Source organism: Myxine glutinosa, chromosome 2, assembly GCF_964187855.1.
Source record: "Myxine glutinosa chromosome 2, kmMyxGlut1.1, whole genome shotgun sequence".
Classification (NCBI taxonomy): domain Eukaryota; kingdom Metazoa; phylum Chordata; class Myxini; order Myxiniformes; family Myxinidae; genus Myxine; species Myxine glutinosa.
In genome coordinates this window covers 183,710,092-183,723,860 of record NC_136262.1, presented here as the reverse complement: position 1 = coordinate 183,723,860, position 13,769 = coordinate 183,710,092, and the positions used below count along the sequence as shown (strand labels likewise).

The following is a 13,769-nucleotide window of genomic DNA, read 5'->3' as shown; positions in this document are numbered from 1 at the left end:
GAAGATCTGAAGGGAATAATGAGATTGAAGAGTGAGGAAGGTGCTTTGTTGCACAGTCAGGGAGAAAAAGAGGAATAAATGAGTGGAGATGAATAGAGTAGTTGTGGGCAGTTTCACGAGGAGGGGGTTGTTGCTGGACTGCATGCATCCTGCAGATACATGCGGGGAACATAGCATGGGAAGAGCAGAGGGTGCAAACCAGAAATGAAGCTGAAGACGGAAGGACATCACTTTATTTTCTTTATCAATATTTGGGGTTTGGTGAACATGAAATCGACATGAGAATGTCAACATGTGTGTGCAAGACATATCCAGAGGCTCGAATTGGGGTACGGTCAAATGTTTAACAGCTCAGTATCTGGTATGACCATACTTTGTGTTAATCACGCTTGGCAACAGCCTTTCATTGAGGACATAAGATGTTTGAAGAAGGCTTGAGGGGATGTCATTCCAGATCTGTTCTCAGGCCTGTCGCAGTTGGACCAACGTCGCCAGCTGGTTTTGAAGACTGTGCAATTGTTCCATTTTATTCCACACATGTTCTATGGGAGAAAGATCAGGTGAAACAGCTGGCTAGGAGAGTGTTCTGTTGTGCGATGAAGTCGGTGGCCACTCATGTGATTTGAGGGGGCATGATCCCGTTGAACATTATCCTGTTGAATGTGATATGACACATTAATATGCAGGAACGTGAGGATGGAGAATTTCATGACGGTCATGAATACCTGTCAAGTGGCCATTAATGACCTTCAGCTAGGTTCTGTGATTGGTGGTGATGCCTCCCCAAACCATCACACTTCCACAGCCGAACGATGAACGTTGCACAGCACTGCGTCAGCTTAACGTTCCCCTTCCCGTCGATATTTTGTTTTGTTTTGCTTTATCCTTATATTTTTCTAACCTTCTCTTAGCCCCTTACCTTGAGTGGCTGTATGCCTTGTCTGGGGCGATATCCATAAAAAATAAAAACAACCATCACTAATGTCAAGATGGAATGGGACCTTAACTCGTCTGTAGAGGATAGCAGCCTAATCTTGTCTCCTGAGCCTCAGATGTATTAACCAAGCTCGGCGCACATGTCGATGACGTGGCAACAAAATTGGGCATACTGTTGGTCGTCGTGGCCAGATGTTATGCTCACGTAACCGATTCATGACAGCTATGGCACTGATTAGTCGCAAGCCAGGGATGCTGCGAGCTGTCAAACTTGCTGTCTGGAACTGATTCCTAAGGTGCACCAACCAGATTTGGTCATCCAGCTGACGTGACGTGACGCGTGATAGCCCAAAAGGTGGATGATCTCTGATGTTGCCAGTTTGTTGATAACGTCTCCAGAGTGACTTGTGGTGTCCGATGAATGCCAAAACGCCTATCCACAACATTTTGTGGCATTTCTGTATCAAGCATGTCAATAGCACATAGACATTCATTATCGGAATGGCGTGGCATCACGTTTACGATGTTTAGACGTCATTAAATGTTTTTCACAGCTGGCATGGTTTACTGAGTAAATGTACCTTGTGGAGCACTGTCATGTGACTCAGTACGCGTGCATGACAATTTGTACGTGCAGTACACAGTATGCACGTGCAAATTCCGGATATTAATGGATAAACTGGGGAACATGTCAAGTTACATGTTGACTGACTGTGTATGTGTTTGCTGGGATAAACATGTCTTTATGTAATTTTTTTGTGCTGCACAGGCACTTTTTCCGTTGGTGCGCGCGCACACACACACACACACGCACACACACACGATCAGGTTATTTAAACTGCAGTAAACCTTCAAGACGATTGATGTTTAAAGCTGCAGCAAAAATTAACCCGGAAGTGCACCACAGCAATGATGGGCCAAATGGCCCAATTTATTTGTTTGACATCTGTTTACCCTTAATCTCATGTTGTCAAGCAGTCTGTTTGTCTTTATTCCAATGACACATCTTTGCACGGCTCTCCTTGGTCTCATTTATTTGAGCACTGTTGTCTACTAAATTGACGTGTTTTTGCATGTTTCTCAGTCTCATGATGGCGAAGAGTCTGATGTCTGTTTCTTCAATGCGTGCTTCTTTGTTTGAATTAAACGGAGATGCATATCTACCAAGTAAACTTCTCTCCTTTCGTGGCATTGCTTCTGGAAAATAATTGAAGACAAAGAAGCTATATGAATAATTTGCCTTCAAAGGCAACACAGACGTCAAGCTCAGTCCCTCTCGCCTAAAACACCATTATTTCCTTTTTTAACTTCTACTTGATTAAGAATTGGAAGTTTTTATTCGACGTTTACCTTCCTCGTATGAAAATAATGCGGTCCAGCATATTTTGGGGCAATTGGCCCAGGGGCATTGAATTATAGAGAAATAAAAGAAAAGGCTATACATACATGTGCCAAAGTCATCTACAGATGTTGCCATGGCTGGTGAGAGAGGTCCCAACACCGACAATTTGCACGGTGGCAATTGAAATCGCCACGTTAGGAAGGGAAAGTTTGGATGAGTGGTCGGTCCATGTCTTCAGGGATGGAGTTGAGATGGAGTCGTCACTGTTGGGAGGACTGTGCAACACAGATGAACAAGAGATTGGAGAGGAGGTGAGGTCACGACCACAGGTACTCCTCAGATTTAGGAGGTGTAAGAGCAGTACATGGAGAGTGAGAAATGGAGTGCTTGATGTACAGTGCAACCCCCCTGCCAAGTCGGGGCTCCAGTCAATCAAACAGGAAACAATAGCCTGGGAGAAACACTAAGGTGTCAGGGAAGTCCTTTGGGAGGAATTCTGTTTAACAGGTGATATCCAGTTTATTGGCAGTAGCCGATTGGACGTGGGGATGTGGAAATGAGAAAGTGGAGGGTGGGTGAGGATGGGAGGGTGTGGGGAGTGGACAAAGCCAGGAGGGACAGAGATAAAGCTAGGGGGAGGGGGGGAGGGTAGAGGAACAAGGGGGAAGCAGAGAGAGGGGCAGGATGAGGTAGGTGAGAAGAGGTGCGATGAGCGAGAGCAGATTGGGGAGGGTACTGCCATGGCAGGGATTTACACCATGAATGGACGTGAAGGGGAAATTATTGTTATGTACATACAACCTCTGCGAAATGGATGCCTCAGGATTCCTCGACTGGGTAACCTGTGGCAGACTTCATGGGTGGGTTGGTGGTGATAATGCTTTTGGTTGAAGGCATGGAAGAAAATTCTGCTAAAAAATGAAATATGAAGCAGGATGACCTCAGTGTTTAGGAGTGAAACAAGCTGGATGAAGTTAAGAGGATTTGGGAAATAAGCCTTGTGAACGAGAAAATGAGGAGATTTTGATTAAGAAGAATGAATCGGTTGTTCCTGATGGAGTAATAAGCAGAGTAAGGTACTTTAGAATACATTTTGGAAGCTTTTTACGGCGTAGCCCATAGGGCAAAGCCGTCCAGAACAGTGTTTGTATGTATGTTTGTATTTGTATGTATGTATTTGTATGTATGTATGTTTGCATGTTTGTATGTATGTCCCCTGAAACGTACACCAATCAGAGCTGAGGATCTGGTCACATAACAGGAGTGATGTGATGTCATTACGGTGGTACGGCAGCTGATTCCACACCCCGCCATTTTGATCCCTATGCTGTTCAGGCCGGACATATCGTTGAACCGGTCATGTATCGCAATCCGCATGCTCTACCTGTACGTTTTTCATTCAGTGGAAATGAAAATTCATTCACTGAAATTCAGTGAAACACAAACGCGTGAAACGCATGAAGTAAAACACGTGAAAATATGGATCTTTTATAACACTCGATTGTTATCGTGGCTGTGGTTGTTGTTGTTTGTTGGTTCCTTCTGTGTAGTTTTATATATTTTTATCTTGCTCCGCAAAGTATCTACTGTATATACAATTTTGTCTGCTCATTCCGTGTCCTTCTAAAGGAAGGACACAGAATGAGCATTTTTTTTTTTTTTTTTTTTTCCGTGTCCTTCTAAAGGGTTTCTACTGTTTTAGAATAATAAATGTTTTCGTTCAAACTGCTGTGTGAATAAACCATACATTAGCGCTTCTTCCTCTTCTTCAAACTCGCAAAGAGGCTTTCAGAAAGGGCAAATTCGTGATTTCAACAAACGAATTTTTACGGCGTAGATGTTTGGTTCCTGTTTTTACAGCGTTTGTCTCCGTATTTATGTATATCCCTCACATATTTATCCTGCATATTGGGTGGGTCTTATCGCTGACAATTACACTTCTGAAAGGTAGAATGTAATGCCAGTTGGCTTTGCCAGTTATGTTTTCTCTCAACACCCTTTAGGGGACGTTCATGTATTACGTCATATACCTGTTTGGGGCAAATTATCACATTTGATGATTTGGGGGGGAACTGAAATTATGACAACAGGGTGATTATATATGACAGAGGGGTGGGGGAGGTTTGGCATCCCCCCCAGATCATATATAATTAAAACTTTGATTAAGGGCTTTTCAAACATTGAAGCATTTCTCCAACCACCTCCAATGAATGCCTTCATCCACCCTAAGCATGGTGTTGGCTTAACGGTTAGGGTGGACGGCTTGGGATCCTAGTTATGGTCCTGAGTTCGAATCCCGGTCAGCTGTTGAATTAACACCAGGTGGGGTTGACTCAACCTATCATCCTTCCGTGGTCGGCAAAATGAGTACCAACTCACTGGCTCCTCTCTCTCAAGAAGGTTGGTGGCAGGATTTGCACTCCGGCCACCTCAAAACAACTCGTTCCGTAAAACACAGTGGTGTGTGTCGGGATGGTGCTGAGGTCACTTTGATAGTGTTGACTAACTGACCAATGAAGTTGACTGACATATAGAATAAACCAGTGCCTCAATGTAATCTCTTCACTTCCATGGTGACAGACAGCTTAGAGACTTGGAGTACTTCAAAATAATTTAATCCTTACATTATCTGCTAACTGGTATCTCCACATAAGTCATACTATCCTCTTCAACTAAAGTATCAAACAAGCCTGGCTACGCTGCTGTTAGACTTTCGGTCTTGTTTTTAAGGTAATGAAGAGCTTTTAAAGGAAGAGTAACGTTTTATCCGGTGGGGATAATGAGTAAGAGTTATTTATTTATTATCATTTAATAATTTTTTAAAATTTATTTCCTTTTTTTTTTAGGTCGGAGAATATGAAAATTCGGATGATTCGGTCAGAAAAAATTTACAAAAACTTGTAAATGGGTCGTGATATCTGCCCTTCCGGTCATCCGTCTGTTAACTTTTTGCTCTTTTAGCTACTCCTCCCTTATCACCGAGCCGATTGTTCTGAAACTTGGCACATGCATACAAGACAGTAGCCCGCACAATTGCTCAGGCTTTGATTTTTCAATTTCTGATCGTGGGAGTTTCCGGGGAGGGGGGGGGGGGGGTTAACACCCAAACGTTGGATCCCTACTCGTCCCTTATTCCCCAACTGATTGCCCTGTAACCCAATACAACCCTTCTATTTGTTGGTCTGCAGGATCACTCGTCCTTAGATTTTCGAAGTGGAGTGAAGGAGAGATATGTTGTTTGTATTTTTGAGTGAGGAGGGGAAGTGGATTTAGCTGAGAGATAAGAAGTAACAATACCTTGGATAAAAAGAGTGCAAACAAGGCAAAAATCTGAGGGAAAGCACAACCTGGCTATCACCAGTGGGCTTGACTTTATTCGTGACACAAACTGGGCGATTTAACACGGCAGGATATGGTTTGGGACAGAAAAATTGACACAAAACATAAGCAAAATAGGAATAAAATTAATACAGTAAAACACCACATATCTGGTCCGGGGAACTTAGCTTCGATGAACTGGAAGGATCAAGTGCTGACCAGGACGTCCATGTCTGCGAACCTGGAACTGGGATCAACAACAACAACAACATGCATTTTAAGGACATTTTCCCTGCCAGAGCGGGGGTTAGCCTTGCGGTCCCCATGACAATCTTCTCCATTTTGCCCTATTTTCTGTATCTCTCCTTGTTAACCCCCTTGCCCGCATTTCTTCTTCCACCATCTTCAGCCAAGTCTTTATCGGTCTTCCCCATCCTCCACTTCCTTCTACATTCATTTCCATCACTCTTCTCAACCAGTCACTTTCATCCTTCCTCAACACATGACCAAACCATCTCAACCTGTTCCTCTTCACAGCATCAATCACAGGCTCTATTCCCATCATTTTTCGCAATTCATCGTTTGTCTTCCTCTCTCTCAACGATACTCCGCACATCCATCAAACCATTCGCATTTCCACCCTTTCCAACCTTCGTTGCTGCTCCACGTTCATTACCCATGTCTCGCTCCCATAAATCATAACACTTCTCACACATGCAGCATACACCTTTCCCTTCAGCTTCAACGACACTCCCCTCCAAATCAGCACGCCACTCAGTTCCCAAAACTTCTTCCATGCACATCTCACTCCAGCAACCGTTGCCGAGTCTGATCCACCTTCTCCATTCAGCATGTCTCAGAGGTAGCAAAATGTTTTCACACCTTCCAGCTTCACGCCGTCTCCAAGATCCAACTCAACATTTCCTCCATCTGCAGCTCCCTCTGTGCACACCTTACATTTGAATGAAGCTGCCACACTGGTTAATGACCCTCTCAGACCACTACATTTTTGATGAACCCACTCAGCGCACATTGTACATTGAATTGAGTTCACTCCGACACCCTTCCTGCACACAGCGCAGGGCCACTTCCCAGTTCTTTCCACCTAACCACATGCTTTACCACTTGCCATCACCTTCGTCTTTCCGATATTCACCTTCAGACCTTTTGTCTCCATACATTCCTTCCACTTGTTCATCTTTTCCTTCAGTCCATCCATACCTTCCGCAATCAACACCAGATCATCTGCATACAACAACTCCCACAGTAAACCCACCTTTACGTTCTGAGCCAGCACCTCCATCACAGCTACAAATAGTAGTGGACTTAGTACCACTTAGACTTAGTACCGACCCCTGATGCACTCCCACCTTCACCTCAAACTCACCACTGCTCCCGTCCTTCGTCCTTACAGCTGTGCGCGCTCTTTTGTACATTGCCATCACTACTCTGATCAACCATTCCTCCACTCCTAACTTCCTCATTGCCCATGTCAATACTTTGCATGGAACCCTATCGAATGCTTTCTCCAGATCAACAAACCCAAGAAACAACTTCTTCCTCTTCTCCATGTACTTCTCCTGCAACTGCCTCACAATAAAAAGCGCGTCTGTCGTTCCTCTTCCTGGCATAAATCCAAACTGCATTTCATCGATCTTCACTTCGTTCCTTATCCTCCTCTCCAACACCCTTTCCAATACCTTCATTCCATGCTCCAATAGCTTTATCGCTCGGTACGAGCCACACTCTAGACTCTAGAGGATCACCTTTCCCCTTGTATAGAGGACGAGGGTACTCAGTTCCAAATCACTGGAATGCGGCCTTCTTTCACCACCAGATTACAGATCTCTGTCATTCTCTTCACACCCCAACTTCCTGCTGCCTTCAACATATCTCCCACAACTCCCGTCGGCCCTCCCCCTTTTCTACTCTTCATTGCTTTTATCCCTGGTGTTGGGCTAGCGGCTAGGGTGCCGGCTTAGGATCCTAGGATCCTGGGTTCGAATCTCGGTCGATCGCCGAATTAATGCCAGGGGGGTTGACTCAGCCTGTCATCCTTCCGAGGTCGGCTAATTGAGTACCAGTTCACTGATAATTCCCTGTTTGTCGTTGAAGGCGGCAAAAAGGGTTGGCGTCAGGAAGGGCATCCGGCCGTAAAACATTGCTTCAAAAAGGGGACCAAAAAACAACAACTACCACGGTCCCCGAAAAGGCCAACCCCCGCTTTGCGTGGAAAAATGGCCTCTAAACGGTGGTTATTGCTTTTATCGCTTCCTCAACTTCCTTCTCAGTTATCTTCTCTGCCGGTCCTAAAACTGGGTTACTTTTGATGTTGCTATCCAATTCATTCTCTGTATTCAACAGCATTTCCATATATCTTTTCCATCTTCCTTTAATTCCATCTGGGTCCACAACGATTTGTCCCACTTCATCCTTCAAGCAACTCACCCCCATCACATCACACCTCTTTCGCTATCTGCTTTGCAATCCTGAATACTGCTCTCTGACCCTCTTCCGAATCGAAGCGTTCTCTGAACATTTTCCTACATGCCTCCTGCGCCTTTGCTACCTCTTTCTTTGCAGCCTTCTTAGCTGCCTTATAACTTTCATGCTCTGCTGTTTCTGCTCCCGTACCCTTTGCCTTCTGCCACTCCTTGAACTTCTTCCTCTTCTCGTCAATCCTCTTTCCAACTTCATCATCCCACCACCATGTTTCCGAGTGCCTCGGTGGTCCTTTTGTCCATCCACATACAGGGTGTCTCAAAATAGATGGAACCCATTAACATGATAATAATTTATTACTCAGACAAGAAACTCCAAAAAAGATTACATTTCCTGGAAGCTGATATGATAATAATTTAAAAACTGAAGATTTGAGGTCTCCAGCTGAAAGGATACATTTATTAGAGCACATGTTCCAAATGACCGCCTTTGCGCCTTAGACACACTTGAAGCTGACGAGCGAAGTTGTCAATCACCCTGACACACTCTTCCTTCCTGATGGCATGAATCTTCTGGGTGATGGCCACTTTCAGTTCAGAAATGGATTGAGGACGATTCTCATACACGTGGTCCTTCAAGAACCCCCAGAGATTAAAAAAATCTGGGGGGTTTAGATCGGGTGAATGCGGAGACCACTCGGGTTCGCGGCGCCTGCTGATCCAGCCGATCAGGGAATCGGTGGTCCAGCCACTCCATCATGATGTTGGCTGTATGTGGAGTTGCCCCATCTTGTTGGAACCATTGCACATCTCGATTCACGCCACGGCGTCTCCCAAGTCCCCTCCAGAACTTGTTGAGCACCACAATGTAACGCTCCTTTGTGACAGTGACTGCCTCCTCGTCTGCGTCTTCAAACCAAAACTGTCCGATTATGCCATGTTTTGAGATGGCCACCCAGGCTGTGCATTTCAGAGTGCAAGGGCCTCTGAAGCACCTTGTCTGGGGCTTGTGTGCCCCAGAACACATTGTTCTTGCTATTGACATGCCCACAGAGCAAGAAGTGTGCTTCGTCGCTGAACCAAACATCATCAAGAAAGTCAGGATCCTCTTCGATCTTTTTCTCGAACCACCGGCACATCACAACACGTTTTGCCCTGTCAGCTGGTGTGAGTTTATGCTTGATCTGGATCTTGCATGGGTACAGCTGAAGATCCTTGATCAAGATTCTTTGCACTGACGCATGTGAAAGACCCAGCTCTTGGCTACGTCTTCGGATGGACTTTTTCGGGCTCCTTCCGACAGAATGTCTCACCGCATTCACATTGTCAGGAGATCTTGCAGTCAGCTTCCTGCCAGAACTGGGTGTTTCTGCCTTCTTGTTGAGGTTGTTTACTGATCCAGTGGCTTGAAATTTGTGTGCCCAACGATAAATTTGGTTTTTCTGGGGATAGTTGTTGAAGCTGAACATCCTGCGAAATTTTGCTTGCACCGTTTTGAATGATTTCGTCTCCAAATAAGTAGTGATGCAAAATATTTTTTCCTCCTTTGTCCAAGGCATTTTGATTGATAATTATTAGTTGTTAAGGTCTCCTCTCTTCAAATCTGAAAAAAAAGAACAAGAACATTAATATTGGCAGAATTATTAGCAGTGACATGGGTTCCATGTATTTTGAGACACCCTGTGCCTCACCAACGGCTCCCAACAGACGAGCTTTCATTGACATCCAACCACTTTCAAGCTCAACCACATCATCCTCTACCCTACTCAGCCTCTCTTTCAATGGCTCCCTTACTGTCACCTCTTTCAACCTCCACACCTTCATTCTCGGTTGGTACTTCACCCGCCTCGCTCGCTTCGCACCTTTCACCCTTATGTCGCAGACAATCAAGTGGTGCTGTGAAACAGCCTCCTCCCCCGGGATCACCTTTGTGTCCCGGAGGTGCCCCCTATCTCGCCTACGCACCATCAGGTAGTCAACGGTTGTCGTCGACCCACCTGACGTGTATGTAACAAGCTTATTATCCTCTTTCTGGAACTGAGTATTACAAATCAACAAATCAACCTGGAACTGGGATCGTGCAAGTTAATAACGTGGAGATATTTATTATTTTTTAAAGTACAAGTTTTTTTTTTACATAAATACATGAGGTATTTATGATATTTGTTACAGCACATTTTAGTAACACAAGGCAATTTTGATATTTTTTATCATACAAGTTAATCGTATGAGTTATTTATGATATTAATTAGAGGTCAAGTTAATAAATAACATGAAGGTATATATTTTGTTTGTATTTGATATTTGTTTATATTTCAACTGGGGTTGTGTGATGCTGCAGTACATGTTGTCTAAAACCCTTTTCAAAAGGATGGTTCCTCCATGTTTGTGCAGTTCCAGCCACTCGGAGTCTTCGCTTGGTTCAAGCCTTGTGACTGTGCGGAAACAGGTAGCAAAAAAAAGCACGTCGAGTTTGCCAACCAACTTCATTTCCCGCACTGCCCCTCCCGAGGCATCTTGGACAACCAGCTCTGAGCCTCGTCCTCTGCCTCGGTGAGTCATGGTTCCATGTTTTAAGTATATTGTTCTGATAATTTAAACTATTGGTAATACTAGTTGAGCCCGAGGAACTCCACGCAACAGACTGGGACGAATAGAGGTGGGGGAGTACTTTGTCAAGAGAATACACAGTTCCGCAGAATAAATGGAATTGTCCCTCAGTGGTTAAGGTGTGTGTGTGAATCCCCTGCTTTCAGCTGATTGTCCTCAAAATACTTGTAACTTTCTCTTTCCTTTTTTAATGCTAGCTATCATTTCCTTCGACAGGATCATCTATATCTATGGATGTCTTTCCTAGCGGTTGCTACTTGGTCTCACTCACGAAAACATTGCATATTGGGAAGAGAGCATCGCATTGGCCCCGAGTTTAGGACATCACTGAATAGCACAGCCACTGATCTTTCATTGATGCCTCCTTTTATGACGATAGGTTGTGCACGAAATACAACAGGCATTTTAAGGCCATTTTCCCTGCTAGAGCGGGGGTTAGCCTTGCGGTCCCCATGACAATCTTCTCCATTTTGCCCTATTTTCTGCATCTCCCCTTGTTAACCCCCTTGCCCGCATTTCTTCTTCGACCATCTTTAGCCGTCTTTCTCGGTCTTCCCTATCCTCTACTTCCTTCTACATTCATTTCCATCACTCTTCTCAACCAGTCACTTTCATCCTTCCTCAACACATGACCAAACCATCTCAAACTTTCTCTTCACAGCATCCATCACAGGCTCTATTCCCATCATCTTTCGCAATTCATCATTTGTCTTCCTCTCTCTCAACGATACTCCACACATCCACCGAATCATTCGCATTTCCACCCTTTCCAGCCTTCGTTGCTGCTCTACGTTCATTACCCATGTCTCGCTCCCATAAATCATAACACTTCTCACACATGCAGCATACACCTTTCCCTTCAGCTTCAACGACTCCCCTCCTCGTCAGCACGCCACTCAGTTCCCGAAACGTCTTCCATGGACATCTCACTCCAGCAACCGTTGCCGAGTCTGATCCACCTTCTCCATTCAGCATGTCTCCTAGGTAACAAAATGTTTTCGCACCTTCCAGCTTCCCGCCGTCTCCAAGATCCAACTCAACATTTCCTCCATCTGCAGCTCCCTCTGTGCACACCTTACACTTGAATGTAGCTGCCACACTGGTTAATGACCCTCTCAAACCACTACATTTTTGATGAACCCTCTCAGCGCACATTGTACATTGAATGGAATTCACTCCGACACCCTTCCTGCACACAGCACACGGCCACTTCCCAGTTCTTTCCGCCTCACCACATGCTTTACGACTTGCCATCACCTTCGTTTTTCCGATATTCACCTCCAGACCTTTTGTCTCCATACATTCCTTCCACTTGTTCATCTTCTCCTTCAGTCCATCCATACTTTCTGCAATCAACACCAGATCTGCATACAACAACTCCCACGGTAAACCCTCCTTTACGTTCCGAGCCAGCACCTCCATCACAGCTACAAATAGTAGTGGACTTAGTACCGACCCCTATGCACTCCCACCTTCACCTCAAACTCACCACTGTTCCCATCCTTCGTCTTTACAGCTGTGCGCGCTCTTTTGTACATTGCCATCACTACTCTGATCAACCATTCCTCCACTCCTAACTTCCTCAATGCTCATGTCACTACTTCACGTGGAACCCTATCGAATGCTTTCTCCAGATCAACAAACCCAAGAAACAACTTCTTCCTCTTCTCCATGTACTTCTCCTGCAACTGCCTCACAATAAAAAGCATGTCTGTCGTTCCTCTTCCTGGCATAAATCCAAACTGCATTTCGTCAATCTTCACTTTCTTCCTTATCCTCCTCTCCAACACCCTTTCCAATACTTTCATTCCATGCTCCAATAACTTTATCGCTTGATACGAGCCACAGTCCAGAGGGTCACCTTTCCCCTTGTATAGAGGGACGAGGGTACTCCGTTCCCAATCCACTGGAATGCGGCCTTCTTTCACCACCAGATTGCAGATCTCTGTCATTCTCTTCACACCCCAATTTCCCGCTGCCTTCAACATATCTCCCACAACTCCCGCCGGCCCTCCCGCTTTTCTACTCGTCATTGCTTTTATCGCTTCCTCAACTTCCTTCTCGGTTATCTTCTCTGCCGGTCCTAAAACTTGGTTACTCTCTATGTTGCCATCCCATTCATTCTCTGCATTCAACAGTATTTCCATGTATCTCTTCCATCTTCCTTTAATTCCATCTGGGTCCACAACGATTTGTTCCACTTCATCCTTCAAGCAACTCACCCCCATCACATCACACCTCTCTTTTGCTATCTGCTTTGCAATCCTGAATACCACTCTCTGACCCTCTTCCAAATCCAAGTGCTGTTCATTTTTTAAGTAAACATTCACTGTCAAATTATTGTACATCTCGAAAATTGCCTTTATCACCAGTTTATCTGTAAATACACCAAATCAACCCATGTATGCCCAATATTGATCTCTTGTAACTACCCAACCCCAAGAAAAACCCTGAGAACTGGTCCCAAAATATGCATACAAGAACAGTTTTCCATCTCAGGTCGACATGAGTGTTTTGATCACCCTCCATCAATAAAGTGAAACTTGAAAATAAAGTTTCCATCAACAAATGTCTCCTTGATGAAAAATCTCCGATTGTTTGGAGCAGTAAATAGTGCCATTTTACAACAAATCGAACTTCCGCACAACATATTACCTTCACAACAACACAAAACAACTACACCTCCAATGGCAGGATCCCTCTAGAAAAATAAATGTTGGCACAAGATAATACTTTCACAACATCAACAATAACACGACCACTCTGGAGAACGAGAACCCCCCCCCCCCCCCCCCAAAAAAACCGGCAGTATATAAGCAACAGAGCCGTTCAAGGCCTGTGTGCGGGAATTTTCCCTCGCTCTTCTGTCAGGTTCAAAGTATTACAGTTGAAACATTAAAATAAATTAGTCTTCTCCAATCAAGTTCCAAGCACGACAGAGTTCAGTAGTTTATTGGTACTTGCATAAAGATGTTAGATTTCAAAGTAAATTTACGCAAGCAGGAGAGAGGACCTCACGCATTTCGTTACATTTAACCAATCAACATTTAGCCAATTAACATTTAGCCAATTAACATTTAGCCAATCAAGGCATTTGCTGGGATTCTCTCTCATTGGATATT

General features: G+C 44.6%; 1 protein-coding gene across 3 annotated transcripts in view; it reads left to right on the top strand.

Moving 5' to 3' along the window:
• SETDB1 (SET domain bifurcated histone lysine methyltransferase 1) overlaps positions 1 to 13,769 on the top strand; it is a 209,162-nt gene that overhangs the window by 111,084 nt on the left and 84,309 nt on the right. For all 3 annotated transcript variants that reach the window (XM_068106639.2, XM_078772036.1, XM_078772037.1), the window contains one exon: positions 10,432 to 10,590. In XM_068106639.2, the coding sequence (XP_067962740.2) occupies positions 10,432 to 10,590 (159 nt within the window). The remainder of the gene's footprint in view (positions 1 to 10,431; positions 10,591 to 13,769) is intronic.